This window comes from Cannabis sativa, chromosome 1 (genome assembly GCF_029168945.1).
Source record: "Cannabis sativa cultivar Pink pepper isolate KNU-18-1 chromosome 1, ASM2916894v1, whole genome shotgun sequence".
Lineage (NCBI taxonomy): Eukaryota > Viridiplantae > Streptophyta > Magnoliopsida > Rosales > Cannabaceae > Cannabis > Cannabis sativa.
The window spans coordinates 42,717,406-42,740,797 of NC_083601.1; the positions used below are offsets into that span (position 1 = coordinate 42,717,406).

The following is a 23,392-nucleotide window of genomic DNA, read 5'->3' on the forward strand; positions in this document are numbered from 1 at the left end:
ACTTGTTATAAGTAACGTACAATGTTTTTTCGTTTTTTTTTTAAAAATTTATACATTTATATTGGGAAATTTATAAAAATACTGTTTTTTCCCTAAATTTTACAATAATACTGACACACGGCAATAATTTGCATTTTCATGCGTTAAAGCCTTTTTTTCTTTTTCTTTCATAAAGTCTGAACTTAAAATATTTACTTTTATAGTGTGACCCTGAATGGTGTAAATCCTAACACCAAAATTCTATACAAGTATATAATCATTACATTCAATTCTCACCCAAACCAGCAAAGAGAGAAAATTACTAAATTATTATTCTATCCATTATAGTTGTAGTGTAATATGACTAAGTAGTAGGAGCTTCAAAAAAAGGCCACATAAATGAAATATTGTAAAAAATGACAGAACATGGAATTTATACCAGTTTTCATAAAGAGCAATGGACAATGGGAAAAAAAACATAATTATTTCAAGACAATGTGACAATCCTATAAAAAAACATAAGATTTGGAATGACAGTATTTCGATCGGATGTACTTGGATTCCCATCCTATAAAAAAACATAAGAAAATACTACCAAAACAACACAAAAAAAATTTTAAAGAACATAAACAACAAGCATAAAAAAACATTAAAAAGACTAACAAAAAAAAAAAAAACATGCAAGAAAAAAAAAATAGGAAATATAATCAACTTGAAAAAACTCTTAAAACAACACAAGAACAATAGAAAAAAACCTTATCAGATTTGGGAGACTTTTGAACCCCTTATATACAGATGGAAAAAAGGTTGAGAAGAGGATGCGCTCTTGTTCATGAAGTAGGGAACTACGTGAAGAAATGTTTGGGAGGTGGAGAAGAGGATAGCTGCTTAACTCGTGGTTTTGCTTTAGTAACTTTGCCATAAAGAGACTCCAAGATGTGTAGTTTTACTCATCCATACTTCTAGAGAAAGAGTGATGAAGAGTCTAATCAATGAAGAGAAATGGGCCTTGTTTTTGTTGGACCTTTGAGCACCATTCCAACCTTCTCTCATGGCGACAAAGCTTGCCTCGACAGCCATTCTTGACTGGAAAATGGCTTAAATGAGAGAGAATCATCACATCTTTTTTTAAAAGCTGACTGGAAACTTCTAGTTATGAAAAAGAAAATTAAAATTAAATAAATAAATAAATAAATAAAGTTGTGGTGTTACCATCTTCATGAGTAAGTACTCCTTTCACCAGAATTGGCAAGCTCGTGATTGATCTTAACCACTCAATGTCCTGCCAAATCAATCACTCTAATAAAACAAAAAAATTTAAATTTTAATGTGGGGAAACATAACTACTCATTATGTCCTATTTTATTATTATTATTATAAAATATTTTGGAAAAATGAATGACACTAGAAAAAAAACGTGGAATAACCCCAGCATGATACTTGTAAAGCCATAAAACTATTATTAATAAAACTTACCAAAGACAGTATACTGCCAAAAATATTTAAAAATAAAAAATAATATAAAAGTTAAAATGATCGTGCGACAGTACAAATGAAAAAACAAATAATAAAGGCAGTAATGGGTGTAAATTTCCCTTAATATTTTGTGTTTTGTCAAATAGTAAAAATAGTCATCTTAACCCGAATTTAGTGCATTTTCATGCGTTAAAAGATCCATGTATTTTGCAAATTAATGACCCGTAAATAAAGTCTGAAGGCTAAAATATTTTTGCAAATATAGTGTGACCCTGAATGGTGTAAATCCTAACAATTCCATTCTATACAAGTATATAATCATTACATTCAATTCTCACCCAAACCAGAAAGGAGAAATTCCCTTATTTATTATTCTATCCATTATAGTTGTGTGTAATATGATAAGTAGTAGGAGCTTCAAAAAAGCAAACTAAAGCTTTGAGTGAAGACTCTCTTGAGGACTCATCACATGGCTTCTATGGATATCTTTTAGAGTAGGACACCCGGAAAGGGTCATAGTGAGTTCAAGCTCATTCTTCAGCATTTCAATCACAGTTCTAACCCCATTTTCCCCCTTTGCGGCTAGCCCATAGATAACTGGCCTTCCAACCTGTTGCATATTTTCAAATACCAAAGTCAAGATTTGGTCAACCATTTTATCACTTTTCAAAAGTTATGAGCTAATTTAGAAAGCCATATTTTTGTCAAATGAGGATTGAACTTACAAGTACAGCTTGTGCACCAAGGGCTAATGCCTTGAACACATCTGTTCCTCGGCGCACTCCACCATCAAGAAGAACAGGTATTTTCCCTCCAACACCATGGATGACCTTCAGCCATGGTTAATAACATTAACTTAGCTAATTTGACTCTTCATTATGGCAAGGGATAGCTGCTTAACTCAAGTGTTTTTGCTTTAGTAACTTTGGTAAAAAGCAAATGTGTAGTTTTACTCACCTCTTCTAGAACAGAAATAGTGGGAGGAGCATAATCTAGCTGCCGGCCTCCGTGATTAGAGACAATAATCCCATCAAGACCGGCCTCGACAGCCATTCTTGCTGGAAAATGAAATGGTGGAATCATCACATCTTTGCACTTGGTAAAACTGACTGGTAACTTCTAGTTAGTGAATATGACTAAATAAATTACTTAAGAGATGAAGTTGTGGTGTTACCATCTTCATGAGTAAGTACTCCTTTCACCAGAATTGGCAAGCTCGTGATTGATCTTAACCACTCAATGTCCTGCTAATATTATCACGTATTTTCAGCTGATTGAAAAAATAAAGGTACAAAGCATAGGAACTTTGAATGTATCATGTATTTCTTTTTTTGTAATAAGGGTAATTAGTCACAGAACATAGGAGTAAAAGTTAGTTAGCTGATACCTTCCAACAAAGAGAAGTATCCATTGTTTTACTGGCATAAGCTTCCAGGTTTGAACCATCATTCTGTACAAGTATAAAAAAAAGTAATTTACAGAAAATTTATTATGAGTAGTAGTAACACAAAACATATTACTTTATGAAATTACTTGTCCTGTTTTCATATTAGAAAAATGATTTGTTTCGGTCTAACCCCACAAAATAATGAGCAAAAATCTGAAAACAAAGCATAAATTCGACTCACAGAGTCAACTTCAGTAACCATAAGGCCTTCGAGATTCCTTAATTTAGGTGCTATCATTCTGTAAAGGAAGTCAGAAAGAATCAAGTTTAAATAATAAATAGTTTATTCATCAAAACATATTTAAACAAAGAGCAAATCTCATATTTACTTGTTCTTTATGTCTGCCTCTCTTCGACCAAGTTTAGGAGTATCAGCTGTTAACACAATAGCCTTGAATCCATTTCTTTCAGCTCTCTTCACCAGCTCAGCCGATACTTCTCGTTGCTTATAAACCTATTAAGATTAATTTATGTGACAACAACAGCAACAAACTGATAAAACAAGGAGAGGTTTAGGAGGGTGATTGAGTTGAGTACATATAACTGAAAGAACCGAACAGCATTGCAGCTTGAAGCAACCTCCTCTATGGTGCAGTTTGATGAAAAAGACACAACCTAAAATGAGAACAACAAAACAAATCAAGTGTTGAAAGTTTCCACAAATTTCAGAAACTAAACATGATGAACTCATCATTATCTGTTAACTTCTACATACCATGATTGTGTTGCATGAAGCCGCGGCTCTAGCTGTGGCTTTCTCTCCTGTATGTTTAGTACAAAAGGATTTTACTCATTATGTATGTAAAAAGCTAAGAGTTTGGTTGATCAAATATGTGATGAGAGTAGATTTAGACCTTCTGGGTGAGCTAACTGGTGCATAGCAGTGGGAGCAATCAATATAGGTGCTGCGATTTTGTAACCCAACAAAGTTGTGGACATGTCTATTCTGCTAACATCTACAAGAACTCTTGGCCATAGCCTAGAAAGCCATGCAAAAACTATATTAGTTCATTAGAGAAACATACACAACATAGCACAACACTTATTGTTATAATAATCAAGAATATAGCAAGGCCTTCGAGTAAATCTTACCTGATTCTTTGAAAAGCCTCCATATTCTGTTTAAGTGTATACTCGTCCTCTGCTCCTCCATTATAGAAATCAAAGTACATTTTCGGAAGGACTTTCCTTGCCAGTTCTTGGAACTCATTCACATTTACTGGTTCAGATGCCATTTTAGCCTAATAACACAGATATGTATTGGAATTGTTACTTGTATGATAAAGGTAAATGAGACTAACAACACTAGTCTTATATGGAAAACCAATATAGTTTCAAGGCACTTTACAAAAGCTGTGTTATTTTTATTTCAAATTTACTTTTTGAATGAATGAGCTTTAACACCAACATATCTTTGTGTACAAACAAAAAAAGTTCTCTATTGCTATAACAAATGAAAACAGAAGATTTCATCGATTCCTGGAAACGATTTCGAGTCATCTTCCAAGATTTTTCAGCAAGATCATGATCAACTACAACTTATTAGTATCAATCCAAACTAGTATTAATTTGAGTGTTTTGCTCGTATATTTCTTCAGTAAAAGCACTATAACACATCAAAATGACTTAGAACAACTAGAAGAGAACATGTTCTGGATATCAGATCATACCCAAAAAAAAAAAGTTTGAAATATTTAATCAGAAATTAAGTTAGACAAGCCAAATATAGATTGGAGCTTTTTCTTCAGTGGATTTTGATCAATGGGATGAATACACCTATGAAAGAAAACGAATCTCTAACAATTGGAAAACCAGTGCTGACGGCTCTGGTACTAGTACACGTGGCTTTTGTTTGGTTTTAAAGCCAAAACATTGTTAACTTGAAAATGAATATAGAAAACTGGAATAATAATAATAAGACAAGGGTTGTATTATATTACAATAAAAAATACCGACAGCAAATTTTTTTCTGATCAAGATCATAGTTTAATAAAAGTTAACAAGTATAAAGCCTTTATTAGTGGTAGAATTATAAGAATGCATAAGTTTTCATTTCAAAATTAATTTATTATTAGAGTTGTTCGGATGCATTTCCCAAAAATGTCCTAAAAGTTCTACTAAATTGTAGTATGGAATCATCTCCAAAAATCTCGATCAAAGCAAGCATATGCCAAACGGGAATAATTTTGAAGCCACAGACATAACACCTGGTAAAGAGACTTTAATTTTGAAGTTCTATATACCACTTGATACTATTATTTTATTGATTGATGCATTTAAACTGATAATTCTATAAGATAGTTTACAGTTCAAAATTTTCTTCTCAGAGACCGTGGGAGATCTCTTTTGAGCCTTCATGATTGTTATTCAAAAGGTTTAATAATAGAAAAATTTTATTTACATCCTAAAAATTTCTAAAGACAACTCATTTTAATAATTTTTATTTTATGTAAAATTTATATCTTTAATTGTACTAAGTTTTTTTAATTTTTTTCTTTCAATTCATATTCTCTAAAAATATACTTATTAAATAAAAATAAATTATATTTTAAATATTATGACAAAAAAATTAAAATAAAAAATTATATTAAATTTTCTTAGAAAAAAATAAAAAAATATTACACCAATTAAAAAAATTATGAAAATAAAATAAAAATAAGTATTAAAATTAATATAAAATAATATGAGAAAAAAATTAAAAAAAAATATTAAGAGTAATTTTTAAAAATTATTATGAGTTCATATTTTTTTTTAATAATAAAGTGTATTTATTATTTTATGAAGTGTAAATAAAATTTCCTTTAATAATATATGGATTTTAGACTTATTTAGACAATTATAGACCGTGGTTAATAAAATTATATTTCAATCCTATTTTTGGTAGATTTTATATATTTTATTATGGCATTACACTTTCTAACAATCAATCCAAACTATTCCTATTATTTTCCTTGTTAAGCTGCTATACAAACTCATATAATCCGGAGAAAAAATCATAGTGCTATCACTACTCTCTTATCTATCGATACAGTAGAATCACAGTTACTTGCTAGTAAAACATTTTTGGATAATTATTTATTTATTTACATAATTTATTATAATAATATTAATTTTAATAATGGAGTAAATTCTATGTTTGATTTAATCTATAAAAAAAAATGTTAATTGTGAAAGTGAGCTTCACCAGTTTCACTTTATCAAAAGAAAAAGACAACCAAATAAAGAAGCACTGACAGTTTTTAGCAAAAAAGAAAAAAAAAAAGAAGCACTGACAGTGACGTTACGTTGGGTCCCATAAAAGAGGAAAAAAACAAACAAATTTCTTTGTATTATGTTCTATATAAGGAACCTTTATGGTTCTGTTAAAAAAAAAAGTACCTTTTTTTTTTTTTGAACATAAAAAGAGTACCTTTATATGGTTCATTTTCTCCGAGCCACATGTTTATTCATGTAATCAGAGCCAAATGTTTGATTAAAGTTATTCAAAAAAATAAATAAAATTGAATTAATTGTCTCATGTGTCACTAATAAGGTGAAGAATGTGTATATTACTCTAAATTTAATTTTTGATAATTTCTTTTATACTATTTTAAAAAATAAAAATGTAATTTATCATAAGGAACCAATCAAAACTTTTATGTCCAAAATGATATTTACAAATTTATTAGATATCTAAGCACATGCTAAATCAATTCATAAATCATTATAAGCATTAAGAAAGTGATAGCATGTATAATTTAGTTCTAGAATAATGGCAAGATTATCATCTCCCAAACCAACCCAGCGTGGAGCCTAGACCTAGCTTAACTGGATAACTCAGAAGTTGGCTCTAGTAATTTGAGATGATCAGTCTCAGATGATAGGCCAAACCAATCTGGGTCTGCAACTCAAACAAATCCTGAGATTCTTAAGTTCCATTTACCATAACTAATTCTTCTTCTAAAATGAAATTAAAGCTTTGAATGGAGACTACTGTCACGCTCCGTCATCACATGACTCCTTGTAATATGTTCTAGTGTAGGACAGCCAGACAGGGCCATAGTTAGCTCAAGCTCATTCTTCAGCATTTTAACCACACTTTTCACTCCACGTTGCCCCATTGCTGCCAGGCCATAGATAACTGGCCTCCCAATCTGTAATTTTCATTAACAACAGTTAATTAAGAAAGGCTAAAACAATTTAAAAAGCAATGACATGCTAATTTTTCTCGAAAGCGGTGACAATTTGTGTTTATAGGTCATGTCGAGTCGTGTCAGGTCAAGTCCAAACCTGACTTGCTTAAAAACAGGTTAAACTAACACTAGCCACCTAACTTATTTATAAAATGATTATATTTAATTTGGGTAAATTTATTGATGGAGTTTGACTTAATTTATTTATTTAATTATATTTGTAAAATTACTATTTCTTTTTAAGTAATTATAAATTGTGAGAAAATGAGTTATAGTGGCTAAGTTTGGAGTGTCTTGGTAGCCAAGTTTTAGAGTATTTTGGTGTTCAAATTTTGTAACTTTATAAATATATTTTTGTGTGTGAGAGAGTGGTGTGTGTGAGAAGAAAAGTGAGTTGTTAAAAAAAAATGTGTGAGTTTGCAGTGTGGTGAGAGTGAAAAAGAAGCAAATTGTGTATTAAGATTTGGGTGGAGAAATTGAGATAGTGAGTGTATAATTTTGAGTTATAAGTGAAATATATCTCTTTTTGTGAATTTAGTAGTTTTATCAAACCGAATTTTTTTTAAGCTTTCTTTATTATTTCACTGCAGGTGAAGTTTATCATTTTTCCCTGCACTTATCAACCTATGAATTTAACACGTTAATTTTTAGTATTTATTATGCTCATTATCTTTAGTGCTGAAATGATACATAAAAAGCTGGATTAATTTGAAGAAAAGAACTTACAAGTACAGCTTGTGCACCAAGGGCTAATGCCTTAAAGACATCTGTTCCTCGCCGAATTCCTCCGTCAACAATAACAGGAACTTTCCCTCCAACAGCTTGAACAACCTAATGTAAGGATTTCAAAAATTCATTGATCATCAGGAGAATCATTTGTATTTTAACAGAAAGACAGCAATCCTAAAAGCTAAACAAGAAGTTAGATACATGATGATAAGCATAGTCACCTCTTCTAAGACAGAGATAGTGGCAGGAGTATGATCAAGCTGGCGGGCTCCATGATTAGAGACGACAATGCCATGAACTCCTGCTTCAACTGCTTTTCTTGCTGAAATTGGGGGCATAACATCTCAAATATTAAGATCTTATCAATTCAATATACGTGTATAAAAGTAGTACAACTTTTAAGAATAAATCACAAGCTAGCAAAAAGAAGCATTTGATGAATTTACTGAATCTGAAGAGGCTATTTAAATGGTTGGTTAACAAAGAATGGAGACTTTTGAATTTATGAAGAAGAATACAGTGTCATCCGTTATGGTATATTTGACTTTCAATTATTTTAGAATGATGTCTAAGAAAGGTGAGACGAAGAAAATGAAAAGAAGAGGCTTTGGATTTCAATTGCCTGGTTTCTTGTCATTCTATAGAATAACACTACGAAAATCTACAGACAGCACAAAAAGAAAAGAAGACCCTTCAGTTACCATCTTCATGAGTAAGCACCCCCTTGATCAGAATGGGCAGGTTTGTGATGGATCTCAACCATTTTAGGTCCTGCAAATGTTATAAATAAGTTTTACTAAATCAGCTCAAATGAACTCGAGAATAACAAGTGATTACAAACCAGCAGATGCAAACAAAAAGAACAAAATACAGGTATCTCCATAAGCCTCAAGTTGGGATAACAAATCTATTTAATCCAAATTTTTTTAGCTTAAATGATTTGTACCTCCCAACATAGGGAATCATCAAAGGTTTTCCTAGCAAAAGCTTCAAGCTTTGAGCCATCATCCTGCAGAAAAACAATTCCCCTTAGCTTCTTGCATACAAAACTAAGAGCTATATTAAACAGAATGATTTGTTGATTTTTAAATTATCATTGTCTACTTTTTTGTGGAAAAACTAAATTCTCAGTTTGTTGAACTAATACAACTAAGAGCTATATTTAACAAATGAACTACCCCACGCAGAGTGTGAACTTCAGCAGACATAAGGCCTTCAAAATTCTTCAACTGAGGTGCAACCATTCTGAAGAGATAATTCAAATCATGTTTCCAATGAAGATCATACAATTAAACATCTATAATATTTTGTGTTGAAAGACAATAGAATTTTGTTTTTTGTCCAACATACGAAAAGGAAACTGATTGCATTTATTTACTTGTTCCTTATGTCTGCCTCTCTCCGACCAAGTCTAGGAGCATCAACTGTCCAGACAATAGCCTTAAATCCATTTCTTTCAGCCCTTTGCACCAGCTGTGCTGATACATCCCGTCTCTTATTAACCTATATGGTTGATGAGATCAATATACTTCAGTGTAAGCCAATTTCTGCTATGAAAAAAATAACAAGAACAGTGATGACAAACTGTAATAAAAGAAGGTTAAGGAGGGATAAGTATTAAGTACGTATAACTGATAGAACCGAACAGCATTGCAGCTGGAAGCAACCTCTTCCACAGCGCAGTTAGACATGTATGATAAAACCTAAATAAAAAGGAAGAAACCTGAAAAATCAAACCCCTTCCAAATACTGATTCATTTATATTCTCAAAATAAGAAAACCTCAAATGTGTTGGGCTAATTACCATGATGGTGTCACATGAAGCCGCTGCTCTGGCTGTAGCTACCTCCCCTGCAGTAAGAAAAGGTCATGTTAAGTCCAAACTTTGATACCAAAATACCTCACAGGAAATTCTCTTCTATTGAATTTACACCTTCAGGGTGAGCTAACTGATGATAAGCAGTTGGAGCAATCATTATAGGGGCTGAGATTTTGTAACCCAATACAGTTGTTGACATATCTATTCTGCTAACATCTACAAGAACTCTAGGCCGTAACCTAGATATCCATACCACCACCAATACAAACCAATCAAAATCAAAACATGAGAGTTTAAAAAAAAAAATGAAAAAAATTGCTACCACTAGTAAGCCTGATATTACCTGATTCTTTGATATGCCTCGATGTTCTCTCTTAATGTATTCTCATCCTCAGCTCCTCCAGCATAATAATCAAAGTACATTTTGGGAAGAGCTTGCCTAGCCAATTCCTTGAACTCATTCACGTTGACTGGTTCAGGTGCCATTTTTCTGCCTGCAAACAAAACCAGAACCATCTAATATTGTAAACTATGATGTTGGGTTCGATCCATCCATCTATTTATTTATATAAATACATACAAGGAACCTATATACAATCACTAAATCAGATAACCATTTAAACTTACTTAAATATTAAGAAGCTAGTTTAAAATATTGCAGCAATGAATTAAGAAATACAAAAGACATGTAAAGAAGATTATATTTGCAAAGAAAAGAAAATTATGCCGCATATCAATGGAAAACGATGACACGATGATTACCCATTAGAGAGCAAGAGGGCCATAATAGATCTTGCATAACACTCGAGAAATGATATATATAAATAAAACTAGTTTGAACTTACCTTATATGACCTGTTTTCTCTTGGCCTATAAATCGAGAGAAATCACTACCGAAGTGAAGGTTTTGAAAACTTGGATCTCCTTTAAACCAGCTTATATTTATATTTTATTGTTTTCTGTGTCAGAGAAAGTATACTATGAAACTGAAACTCTCGCTTAAACTTTTGGGACCGGAAAAACGCCAATAATTTGGTTTTGTTGGTGTCGCCGTGATTTGTTTAGACTGTCAAGGTTAAATTTGTCATTTGAATTTGAATAATGCATGGTTTCGTTTGACAACAGTTGAGTAATGATTGAAGATGATAGTCGATACAGTGGAAGAAGACCAATTTCAATCAATTGAATATCAGAGGGGTCAGATTAATTGCTTTTTCTGATTGACAAATTATAGAAAAAATACTCTCTTTTGTCTTTCTAGCATCATTGTATGTAAACTATTTTTAGGAACCCATCGACCACTTGGAGGTTTGCAAAGTCAATAGAGTTTACTTGTTTAGCAAAAAAAAGAATATGACTTCACATATGAATCCCATACTTTAAAATTAAGGAAAAACCAAAATCGTTACATATAGTAAAAACTTGTTTTTGGATACCCGTACTCTAAAATTAAGGAAAAACCAAAATCTTTTCTTTAGTAGAAACTTGTTTTTGGATAGGGGACCATACAAAACAACAAAACATTGTCCTATGTCGGTCTCTCAAACTCTCCCCCTTGGGTCATGGGACCATCCCTGGAACTCTCTCTGCTCACAAGACCACCTCTCTTCCCTCCTTTGACCAAATTCCTCCCTCATATCATGAGAGAATTTACAGGTATCTCCATAATAGCACCTGCCTTGAGCATAATACCGGCATAGCTTTTGTGGCATTTCGTTTTGCCTCCTTGATGGACACATGGGAAGATAGGAATAATAGTTATCAGTTACATTTTGTCTCCTTGATGGATTCATAGGATGATACTTTTCAATTCCATTTTGTCTCCTTGATGGACTCATGGGATGATAGTTATCCTTTCCATTTTGTCTCCTTGAAGGACTCAGGGGATGATAGTTATCAGTTCTGTTTTGTCTCCTTGATGGACTCAGGGGATGATAGTTTTCCACGCTTGTTAATGGCTGCCTGTGATTACCGCTGTTCAGAGGTTCCTTTGTCTGATTCACACTTGAGCATGCATATGTGGGAGGTTGCCGATCACTTATGTGATGAACATCAAGAATGTCATAATGTGTTCTTGCTTGATTAATATTCCCTACCAAATTCTTGGAGGCATGCTGGTTGATAGAGACATGATTGTCTTGTCTTCTATTTTTCAGAAACAGGCTTGGATTTGAGGAAACTTTACTAAAATTAGTAGTTGAGCTTGCATCTCGAGCTTTAGTAGCTGCCGCAGGTTTCCCAGAATCAGTGGACAACCTCATCGGTTCCTTTTCTTTGTTTTCTGAACTGATAGACGAAACAAAATTCTCTCGTGGAATTGCAGGCTTTGAGTAACGCTGACAAGGCTGGAGACCTGCCTCATTTTTTGAAATCCTGAAGCATAAAAGAATTGATCATGTAACAATACAAGAAACAAAGGGTATATAAACAAGTAAATATTTGATAAAATAAACAATATTTATCCATATCATTCATATTGTTTACCTATTTCCATTTTGCATTTTTCTATAATTCTTCTCAAGAATTCGTGTTTCTCTATCAGATCTAGCAAGAGATCCCCTTGAGTGCTTCTCCATCAAAATCTTTTGCCTTGTCTCTTCATTTTCCCATTTCTAAACACACAACAATACGTACAACTTAATCTCTCTCAGAGTTTTCAAGAAACAAGAATACAACTTAAGCTATACAAGCTCAAACCAGAGGAAGAAAGATCATGCAAAACCGACCTGTCTCAAAGTTTTCAACCGGTAAAGATTCCGTCCCTTAATTAGGAGGGGATGAAGTGGGGGAAGTGGCTTCTCCCCTTTGCTCCATAGTACTTCAATCTGGTGGGATTGACCAAAAAACTGTATATTAACATCTGTGATAAAGTATGCAAAGTTCAACATCATTGTCAACTTGATGATTTTATCTATGTACTAAAATCAGCATGCGTCTAGTTGCATTACATGGATCACTACTACTCCATCCATGCTCATTATTATCTTACAATGTCATCTAATTTCACACCACCTAAAAAAGAAATAAATAAGGAATTTATGTGTACTATTCTTATATATCCAACTAAAATATTACTCCTCAACTCACTGTGAATGTATGTTGTTGCTTTGCAGCACCATAGCTCTCTTTCACAATACGACCAGCAACCATTCTTGTGCCACAAGGAGGACCGCTGGCTCTCCGTGATGCTACATTGAACCTGAAAAAGAGTTTCAGAACTCTAAGAAAGCTAAATGGACGTATTATTGAATCAGCAATAATAATGTTTTACTTGTAAGTGAAGAGCACAATTTCTTATCAACTAGTTCACAGCAGAGAAAACAAAGATTTACTATTTGTTAAAGCTTACATGTCATAAACATTTTGTTCAAACAAAACTACATCGCCAGTACATGCATCGCCTGCACAAAAATTCGCCAATTAAGGTAAAAAATACAAGCAAAGAAATATTACAATATAACAAATATGACTTTGGGAATCAAAATATAGAGGCGTGGGTGTACCAAACTTCACAATTCCCACATCCTATCTAGATGCATACCTTTACAATTTACTACAAAACTAGATACAGGATACTTCTTGTCCCCTTCACCATTCACAATCCTGAAAAACATTTCATTTGCATGTAAGAAAAAGGAAGTAAAAACAAACGTTTCTTCAGAGTTATACATAGATAAAAGTCATAAAATTACTCAAGATGCTCTTTAATGCGCTGAAGGAGTGTGCTTTTGTTCCCGGTCAGTCTCAACCCATTTTTCCTTAGATAAATCTTACATTGGTCAACTTTCAACTTCTCTAGCTGCCCCGCTGCCACAACAGAACGAATAAAAATTATTCGATCATTATAATTAATAAAGATCAATTCTTTCATAAATGAATAGTTATATGATATATATAATTAGTTCATGAAGGAAAAAAAGAGAAACCCTTTTCTGGGCTAACCTTCAATCTTTCTTTGGATTTCCTCTAAGCTCTTCGCATCTTTTTCATCAAGTTCTTCAGGATTAATATAACTCCCATTGGGGTCCTCTTCGTTAGGGACATCAATATCATCACAAATACTATTGATTCCCCATGAAAACACAATAACAAAAGTAAGTCTCAATCCAATATGAAAAAAGACGAGAAAGAAAAGAAAAGATTTTAGACACAAACCTAGCCTTTGTTTTCTTCTTCAGTGAAAGCTTGGAAAATTTTGTTTGAGTTTCTTCCATAATGCTGTAACTTGGGTCCTCGTCCGAATCATCGGAGCCGTTTTCAGAGTCGGATTGTGATGCAGTTCTAAAGAAATTTTCGGGTGGAAAATCAATTTAAACAGATTATCAATAATATGGAATTCTCACTTTCAATTCACTTCCGATGCCAGCTTTTGAAAAGAGAAAAAAAATGACCGTTGTGCACTGTTCAAACTTCAAAGCTCCATATGGAATAGTAAACGCCTCGAAGTAATATGGGCCAGGCCCAGTTGATATCATGTCATGGATGTTTGTGATGAGCCCAAACTCTTAACACATTTTCATCTTGACTGAGAAACAACCCATCTTTGAGGACAAAAAAAAAAAAAAACTTACAAAATACTAGAATTTAGGTTAACTTTTACAAAAATACTGTCACACGGAAATATTTTTAAAAATACTGTATTTTTAAAAAACATCAGTAGAACACAAAACAGAACAACTCAAAATAACAGTAGAACAACTAAAAAACACCAATAGAATAACAGTAAAAACTTAACACAGTATACTGCAGTATGAAACTTATAAAAAATATAGTAAAAAAGTAAAAAATACCGCCTAGCAGTATTTTTTGTAAAAAAATAGCAAAAAATGAGGAAATTACACTTACTATGAAATTATAAAAGTTCTTATGATAAATATGGCACATTTAAGTTTGACCAATTTATATTGTATTTTTTTGTTTTTAGGTCTTTTTATGGTATTTGATATGCCATATATATGTAATTAGGTTTTCAAATCCCATATTTAATGTTTTTATTTGTTTAGGAAGTTTTATTTATTATTGATGCCGGAAAAGTCGCCGGAGTTGCTGCCGGCGCCGGAAAATTTCGTCAGAATTGGCATTGTCGCTGGAAAAATCACTGAAAAAATCACCAAGAAACCGAAACTGGTTTCTTGGTGATTTTTCCGTTGACAATGCCAATTCTGACGACTTTTCTGACACTAGCAGCTACTCCGGCGACTTTTCCGGCACCGACAGCAAACTTCAGAAAAGTCCTTTGAATTGGCATAGTCGTCGCAAAAAATTACCAAGAAACTGGTTTTTGGTTTCTTGATGAAGAAACCAGTTTTTTGGTGATTTTTCCAGTGATTTCTCGGACGACAATGGCAATTCTGACGACTTTTCTGGCGTTGGTAGCAACTCTGACGACTAATACACCGATAGCTACTCCGGTGACTTTTTCAGTACCGACAGTAAACTCTAGGAAATTCGTCGGAATTGGCATTGTCGCCGAAAAAATTACCAGAAAAATCACCAAGAAACTGGTTATTTTCTTCATCAAGAAACTAGTTTCTTGATGAAGGAATCAATTTCTTGGTAATTTTTTTTTGGTATTTTTCTTCTCTATTTAGTTGATTGATGAAATTAGTTTCAATTATTTTTAGTGTATATCATTTTTATTTTATTTTCATAATCTTTATTATTGTTGTGTAACAAAATTAGTTCCTTAGTGAAGAAACCACTTTTTTGGTGAAGACACTGGTTTCTTGATGAAAAAGCTACTTTCTTGGTGATTTTTCTAGTGATTTTGCTGCGACAATACCAATTCAGACGACTTTTTTGACTCCGACAATTTTTCCGACACCGGCAACTACTTCGGCGACTTTTCCGGCACCGACATCAAACTCCAGAATAGTCGTTGGACTTGACATTGTCACCGGTAAAATTACCAGAAAAATCACCAAGAAATCGGTTTCCAAGTAACCTGTTTCTTCATCAAGAAACCAGTTTCTTGGTGATTTTTCCAGGGACAATGCTACTTTTTCCGCGTTGGCAGAAACTCCGGCGACTTTTCCGGCACCGACGACTACTTCGACGACTTTTTTGGTGCCGTCAGTAAACTCCGGTGACTTTTCCGGCACGAGTGACAACTTCGACGATCACTATAGTTTTATTTGTTTTATTTTTTTTAAAAAAATAAATATGAAGGGAATTTTAATATTTTTTATGGTAATTTAATTAAGTTTTTACTTTTTATGAATTTTAAACTCACATTTTTTTTTTTAATGTTTTATATGGTTTTTTTTCTAAAAAAAACCATATTTTTAGTTTAATTTGTTAGATAATCACATATTTAGTGGCATTTACTTTTTATGCCATATTTATCATAACCTTAATCATTTTTCTCATATTTTTGAAATAGCCCAAAAAAAATTACACAAAATATCTATTTTTTTTTTTTTTAATGTTTTTACGAAATTTCTTTTTATCATTTTGAGATTTTTTAAAAAGAAAATAATATTATTATCATATTACCGCAATATTATATTAAATGTAGTTTTGTCAGTGGTATATTTTGAAGTTAGATTTTAGTGGGGAAGGAAAGTGGTAAAGAAAAAAAATGTGGAAAATAATAATAAAAAAATAATAATTATTTGATATGAAAATTTTTGTTGAATCAATTTTTTTTTTTCTATACAATTCTTTTTATACGAAAAAAAATTAAGTAAAAAAACTTTTTTAAATTATTAACAATATTTAATTACTAATATGTTTTTTTAGTAGTAATTTTTTTTTTTTTTGAAATCCAAACAAACAATTACAAAGGATTAGGCATGTCACGCTTGATAGCAAGACTTACACAAGGGAAATTAACCCCAATCCACATAGCACTAGCTTTGTTCAACAAAGGATAATTGGCTAAACCATGAACGACACTATTCGCTTCCCTATATACAAAGAAAACACCCATAACAGCATCATTTAACATTAAAGCTCTAATACAATTTAGTATTCCATCAATATCTCTACACCCATCCTCCTTTCTTTGGTAGTAATTTAAACACCAATATAACAGTAAAATTGTTAGTCAGCCGAATAGTTATAGTGGAAAAATAAATATTTTCTTCCACTTGAAAAGTTTTCTTTTTTCTATCTACTCAAGTACTTATCAATATAATATTTATATATAAAATTATATTCGAAATATTATATCTATAACTTCTATAAAAGTGAGAATGTCTGTGGGCTTCTACTATGTGAATTACACAAGGGAAATTTGATTTTCTATACTTAAAAACCCTTAATATTTTATTTTTAAACCAATACATTTCAAACTAAGAAAAATATGACACTTTTATTTAAAACCCAGAAATACCCCTCTCATAACTCAACCCCATCTCTCTCTCTCTCTCTCTCTCTCTCTCTCTCTCTCTCTCTCTCTCTCTCTCTCTCTCTCTCTCTCTCTCTCTCTCTCTCTCTCTCTCTCTCTCTCTCTCTCTCTCTCTCTCTCTCTCTCTCTCTCTCTCTCCGTCCGAAATTAAAAAAAAAAAAAAAAATTCCCCAGTCCGATGGTCGGACCATGGGGTCCGACCAATCGGACCCATCGGACCCCACTCTCTTTTCCCTCTCTGAAATCGCAAAAAAAAAAAAAAAAAAAATACCGGTCGGACCATGGGTCCGATTGGTCGGACCCCATGGTCCGACCATCGGACTCATGGTTTTTTTTTTTTTTTTTTTTTTTTTTGCGATTTCAGAGAGGAAAAGAGAGTGGGGCTGAAGGGGTGCGAAGTTTGGGTGGTCCGAGAGAGGGGGGCTGGGTCGAGGGTGTTGGTGCGGGTGGTCGGAGGTCGGACGTCGGAGGTGGTGGTGAGGGTGGGCGGTTGTGGGATGCGAGATAGAGAGAGATGATGCAGAGAGAGTTTGAGGGAAAGAGAGAGAATGGGTTTGAATTGTGAGGGGGGTATTTTTGGAATTTTGAAAAAAATGTCATTGTTTTTTTATTTTGAAAAGTTTTGGTTTAATAATAAATTTTTTTAATTTTTTAAGTATATAAAATCAAATTTCCCTTACACAATTAGCCTTTACTAGATATTAATTTTTTTTTTTTTATGAACAACAAAACTCATTAACATTTTGTTATTCTTTCAAAAATAAAAAATTATTTTATAATTATTTATTTCACATTTAATTAGAAATGATTTATTTAATATTTTATTAAATAAAGAATAAATAAAAAAAGTTTATTTATACAAGTATAAATATATATACGATATTAATTTTTGTAAAAAAATATATAGGGTAAAAAACAGGAATATTCTAAAAAGGGAAAAATATTACAACAATACTGTGGGCCGGCCCAATGAACATTTGTACAGCCCAAAAGGAAAATATTACAAAAATACCACTTGCCCTTACCTTCAGCCGCACGTCACAAACGGAGAGGATGAATGAAGCTCCATCGATGCAGTCGGCCACGCAACCATAATGAAACCAGATCGAACGTAAAACAGCTGTAAATCCCGTTGAATTTCAATAGGAAACGATCAAATCCAATGATCTAAACATAAATTTTTTAAAAAAAAAGAGCAGGACAACCGTGGAGAAACTGAAATTCAACATTTGATTTCGGTTTTTATAGTGCAATATCACTCAAACGATCGTCGAAAATTCAGATTGAAGCAATGTAAATCTGTATTGAACAGATCTGGAGCTCCCCCTCAAATCCAAAAAAAAGGTATGAACTGATTTTTTTTTTCAACAATGATACACAGCATTTTTAGTTGCATTCTGGTTGATTCAATGGTGTGCAACAAGCAATTCATATGGTAAAACCAATAAACAAGAACTGATTCTGATTAAGGAACCAAGGGATACTAATAACTTTTTTTTTAATTTTTTTTGCGTTGGCTTACAGTTGCATTATCGTTTGAAAATGGTTTAGAAATCATGAAGAAGTGTTATATGACAAGTACCAAGAGCTAGCATATATACAAGGTAAGATGTATGTTAATGGTAGCAAATTAGTTTTATAATAGTTGTAAATCGATCTGATTCGAATAAACATGATGAAAAATGACAATGAGTAAGAACTATGTAATTTTGGGGATATAATTGTGGTTTTTCAGTTGGTTTACAGTTGCATAATCATTTAATAATAGTTTCATTACGTTTTTTGCAGGAATTTATTGTGGAAAAGATAGAGGACAGAACAGTTTGAGAAATGGTTAGTTTCCCAAAATTTAAATGAAGTTTCTTAATAGTTTTATTCTCGTTTCTTTGTAGTTTATTAACAACCAAAAAAATGGCAAAATCAGGAATCAGGACAGGAAATACAATGCTTGAACAAAGGAACAGAGATAGAAGTAAGTTTGTACTCTATTTCATAACATAATAAAACCAGTTTTAAAATTCGTTGCCTCGGACTAATAACCATTGCAAAAACACAGGAAAGGAAAGACATTCTATTCCTAGTCTTCTACAATGGAAAATTCGATGATCGAATGAATTATGAAAATTATGAAGCCAGTGGACACTACATTTCTGCCAATTGTAACTATGAAGATTTGCAACAGAAACTCAAAGATGCCCTGGAATGCAACCAAGAAAACACTGTTTTGCAACTGAAATATCAAGTGAAGGAAGGATACCAACCATTGAGGATAAAGGATGATCAAAGCCTGCATTTCTACATACAACTCAAACCGAAAGACCCCGACTTCACAACATAACCAATGTGTGTGAATGTCATCAACAACCCAACAACAACCATCGATGCAACATTCTTTGGAAATGACAATTCATTAATTACACATAGAAGCGCCTTCCAACCAATCGAATACAATGCAGCAACAACAGAAGACTCAACAAATCAACAACATATAATTGAAGCAAGAGTACCGGAATTTGGGGAAGAAAGTTTTGACTTCATGGACTATGCAAAACTTGTGGCAGAGGAAATGGTTGAGCAACTGGAAAACAACAGAAAAAAGGAACCAGAAATCACAGATTATGACGAACTACTAATCACAGATCCGCATCATCCGTAAATAGAAGAAGCACAAATATACAAAGACAAAGAAACACTGCAGTGTGCTTGGTTTCTATGCAATTAGGAACAACTTCCAATTCGTAGTTAAAAAATCATGTGCAAGAACATACAAGATTTGTTGTTTGGATCCAAAATGCAAGTGGGCACTAACAAGATCCGTAAACGGGCCAACAAAGTCATTCATCATTCGAAAGTACGACGTAAAGGTGATACACACTTGTGATCTAAACATCGATTTGCCGCAAGAGACAAGCTACAAAGAAATTGATTGGAAACTACATCAAGCCACGGTTCACCAACATAAAAACAACTCAAACGCCACAAGACATCGGAGGAGAAATGAAACACAAGTATGGGGTCGAATGAACTACATGAAAGCATGGAGAAGCAAAGAGCACGCGCAAGAAGAATTACGAGGAAAAGCCAACGAATCATACATGTTGCTGCCCGGTTTTTTGCACATGTTGCAAAAAACTAATCCCGGAACAATAGTGCACATGGAAACAGAGGATGACAACAGCTTCAAGTACTTGTTTGTCGCACTGGATGCATCAATAAAAGGATGGAAGAAATGCAAACCTATAATAGTTGTTGACGGAACTTTCCTTAAATCAACATATGGAGGTACACTGCTCTCTGCTTGTACACAGGATGCAAATGGGCACATTTTTCCACTAGCTTTTTCTGTTGTGGATCTCGTAAAACAACAACTCATGGCAATGGTTTTTCACAAAAGTGAGAGACACATATGGGATTAGAAAGGAACAGTGCTTGATCTCAGATAGACATGAGAGCATAAGTAAGGCAAACTCTTGTCAAGTATTTCCGTAAATCACACATTGCTATTGTGTATACCACTGTTAAGCAACCTAAAAGCAACCTTCAAGAAGAATGCAAGCAAGCCGGATAAACCATTCTTCGCCGGCAACAGCATACACAGAGAGGAAATTTGAATACCATATGAGCGAGTTGGACAGCTTGGACATCCGTGTAAGACCATATTTACAACAAGTTGGATACCACAAATGGTCAAGATACCACTGCAAAAACAACAGGTATTCAACTATGACTTCAAACATTGCTGAATCTCTAAATGCAGCAAACTTGGCAGCTAGAGAGCTACCAATCACAACACTGATGGAGTCATTGAGAGCATTGGTTCAACAATGGACATACACAAACAGGAAAAAAGCACATAAAACAACAACATTTTTAACACCTACAGCAGAAAAGAAATTAGTCGACAACTTTGTGGAATCATTGACAGAAAATGTAATGACATGTTTAATATTTTAGTTGCATTATAGTTTCTTTATAGTTTGTTTTTCGTTGCTATACATATTAATAGTTTTACACTTAATACGCAGGTAAAACCAATAAATGAGACCATGTTCGAAGTCATTGAACTAACCAGATCACGGGTCATCAACCTGAAGGAGAAAACATGCAGTTGCAACAGATTCCAACTTGATGAGTTACTGTGTGCTCATGCGCTTGCTGTTATAAAAGAGATGAACTTGAATGTTTACAACTACTGTTCGGGTTATTACACCACACGAACATGACTTGAAACATACATCGGCTCAACATATCCGGTACACAATCACACAACTTGGGATGTGCCACAAAACATAAAAGATATCATTGTTCTGCCACCAAACCAAAAAATAAGATCTGGAAGACCAAGGAAACGAAGGTTTTTATCTGAATGGGATACAAAAAAACATAACAGGTGCGGCAAATGTGGACAACACGGACACAATCGAAAGACATGCAACAATCAAGCAATAAAATAGATACATATGAAATATTTGAATTGTTTAATTTTGTGTGCAAATTCAAATAGGTTGATCTGTGATGTTCTAAATACATGGGATTTCATTTTTATGAAATTTGAAACAGTTTTTTAATAGTTTCAAAATCGTTTTGTTACAGTTGCGACCCTTTGTAAAATATTAAGTGGCGGAATGACTTCTTCTTCACAGTTTTAAAGGCAGTCAGTCAATAATTGATAAAACATCACTTGAATAAGGGAAAAGGATTAATGGAATACGAAGAATTAATATACATTCATAGCACTATTTAGGAAAAATGAAAACATAGTTTGTATTTAGTTGGTTAATAGTTTCTCTATAGTTGTGCGACCGTATATAAGAACTTGAACAATTAAAAAAAACAAACAACTTTGGGAAATACAAACCTATACAATAAAGATATTATAAGGAGTGAATGTCAAATATCCTAAAAGTTTTAAACCAGCTACATAGTATAAAATCAAATATAATACCTACATTGAAACAACAACACTAAAACTTGTCAAGTAAATAGATTCAACAAATAACAGAATAGAGCCACCAAATTAAAAGATCCTATTTCTTCAATTTAGATGCCTTAGAAGACTTGGTTTGCTTCTCATCCTCGCTGTCAATACTTTCGTCAATTTTCCTTTGTCCGTACGAGTAGAAAAGTGAAGCAAGTCGGGTTCGATAAACTTCGATGTCAAAGTCTGCAGGGACATCCTTTCCGTGTATAAAGAATTCAGCAAAGGCAGCAACATATGCTCCACAATCACTGTTAAAAAACATAGAGAAAAAATAAACAGTTTAGAAACTAAAAAACAACATAAAAGAAACTTAAAAGAAACACTCACTTCTTCGTCGAGACGCAAGACCACTAAGCTCCACGATTCCGAATGGAGCCAGTAGGGTCGAAACCGAGGCAGAGCTTGTGCTCTATTCTTCCGTAACCCAAGTAAATCGAAAAACAAAGGCAAAGAACACGGAATAAGCCTTCATCGCATTCCTAGCTGCGGCATTCATCTTCGCGGTTCTCAAAGAATTGTACAGAAACAACGTCCCTTCGTTCACGTCAAGACGCCCAAAAACCCAATGACTTTCCCTTCTTAAATTGATGATGAAAAGCACGTGATCGGCTTCATACCAAGGCTTGGAACAGGGAATGCGCATACCTCGGATGTAATGCGCAATTGGGTGGGCAGCGTGAATGTGTGACATCTTAGTCTTCATTGACTTGGCCTTGTTAAATTTGTGGTACAATGCTTGGATGGAATCATCAAAAAGACAATCAGTAGTTGCGAAATTCAACGTCACAGCGGAAGAATACTTACCTTTTTTCCGAAGGTAATAGAATATGGTGTTCATATGCTGAGAAAAAAAACAACACAGAAACACAAATGAAAAGGTTTAACAACTGTAAAAAAACTGAAATGTAGTATCAAAACTAAAAAACATTTATAAAGCAACTAAAAACAAACTACCATAAGTACAATATAAATTGGAAACTTTACCGAGTCGTTCATAAACATGTCGCATGTGGCCAAATGGTAAAACCAAGTTTTATCCTCAACATAATCAACACCTAGCCTAAAACCCGGGGTAAATTTCTTTGCGCCGTCTTCATAACAATTATAATGCCTACAACAACAAAAAAACAGCAAAAAAATAGCATTAAAACAGGAATAAAACTGAAAAAAAAAATAATACAAAAACAGATTTAATAAAAACAGTGACCTAGGATGTTTAAGCAATCCTTCACCAATCCAAGAGTCAAATTTTGCCTCAATCTCGGTAGATACGGGATCAGCAAAAGCATCATTAAGAGCATAAAGGCCCTTCACATAAGTCACCATTTTGAAATCCCTATCATCCCCAGCTGATTGAGAACCTGAGGACATAAGCTCCATTGGAGTGCTCCCGACATCGCCAGACCCGAAATCAACAAATGGAGATTTCAAGGCGGAG

General features: G+C 33.3%; 4 protein-coding genes across 6 annotated transcripts; all 4 read right to left on the bottom strand.

Moving 5' to 3' along the window:
- Positions 1–1,660: 1,660 nt before the first annotated feature.
- Positions 1,661–4,763, bottom strand: LOC115707133 (peroxisomal (S)-2-hydroxyacid oxidase GLO4). 2 transcript variants are annotated; one of them, XM_061108385.1, is made up of 12 exons: positions 4,573–4,763; positions 3,995–4,143; positions 3,757–3,881; positions 3,618–3,664; positions 3,440–3,517; positions 3,232–3,356; positions 3,084–3,141; positions 2,843–2,905; positions 2,630–2,699; positions 2,413–2,513; positions 2,181–2,285; positions 1,661–2,065 (listed from the first exon to the last, which is right to left on the bottom strand). In XM_061108385.1, the coding sequence occupies exons 2-12, from the start codon at positions 4,135–4,137 to the stop codon at positions 1,886–1,888; spliced, it is 1,095 nt and encodes a 364-aa protein (XP_060964368.1). In that variant the 5' UTR covers positions 4,138–4,143; positions 4,573–4,763; the 3' UTR covers positions 1,661–1,885. The 2 variants fall into 2 exon arrangements, with proteins under 2 accessions (XP_060964368.1, XP_060964369.1); XM_061108386.1 differs by having other exon boundaries at positions 4,623–4,653.
- Positions 4,764–6,583: 1,820 nt separating this feature from the next.
- On the bottom strand, positions 6,584–10,768 carry LOC115707132 (peroxisomal (S)-2-hydroxyacid oxidase GLO4). 2 transcript variants are annotated; one of them, XM_030634990.2, is made up of 12 exons: positions 10,468–10,768; positions 9,966–10,116; positions 9,737–9,861; positions 9,608–9,654; positions 9,429–9,506; positions 9,182–9,306; positions 8,982–9,048; positions 8,750–8,812; positions 8,505–8,574; positions 8,025–8,125; positions 7,801–7,905; positions 6,584–7,035 (listed from the first exon to the last, which is right to left on the bottom strand). In XM_030634990.2, exons 2-12 carry the CDS (start codon positions 10,106–10,108, stop codon positions 6,853–6,855), a joined length of 1,107 nt encoding a protein of 368 aa, XP_030490850.2. In that variant the 5' UTR covers positions 10,109–10,116; positions 10,468–10,768; the 3' UTR covers positions 6,584–6,852. The 2 variants fall into 2 exon arrangements, with proteins under 2 accessions (XP_030490850.2, XP_030490848.2); XM_030634988.2 differs by having other exon boundaries at positions 10,385–10,768.
- A 134-nt stretch (positions 10,769–10,902) lies between these two features.
- LOC115707129 (zinc finger CCCH domain-containing protein 62) lies at positions 10,903–14,177 on the bottom strand. Its single transcript, XM_030634986.2, has 9 exons — positions 13,778–14,177; positions 13,565–13,683; positions 13,315–13,429; positions 13,164–13,225; positions 12,972–13,023; positions 12,710–12,821; positions 12,349–12,447; positions 12,107–12,234; positions 10,903–11,995 (listed from the first exon to the last, which is right to left on the bottom strand). Exons 1-9 carry the CDS (start codon positions 13,834–13,836, stop codon positions 11,164–11,166), a joined length of 1,578 nt encoding a protein of 525 aa, XP_030490846.2. The 5' UTR covers positions 13,837–14,177; the 3' UTR covers positions 10,903–11,163.
- A 7,823-nt stretch (positions 14,178–22,000) lies between these two features.
- LOC133034685 (uncharacterized) lies at positions 22,001–23,346 on the bottom strand. The gene is made up of 4 exons (XM_061109996.1): positions 23,162–23,346; positions 22,939–23,065; positions 22,410–22,795; positions 22,001–22,202 (listed from the first exon to the last, which is right to left on the bottom strand). The coding sequence occupies exons 1-4, from the start codon at positions 23,332–23,334 to the stop codon at positions 22,001–22,003; spliced, it is 888 nt and encodes a 295-aa protein (XP_060965979.1). The 5' UTR covers positions 23,335–23,346.
- Positions 23,347–23,392: the final 46 nt, after the last annotated feature.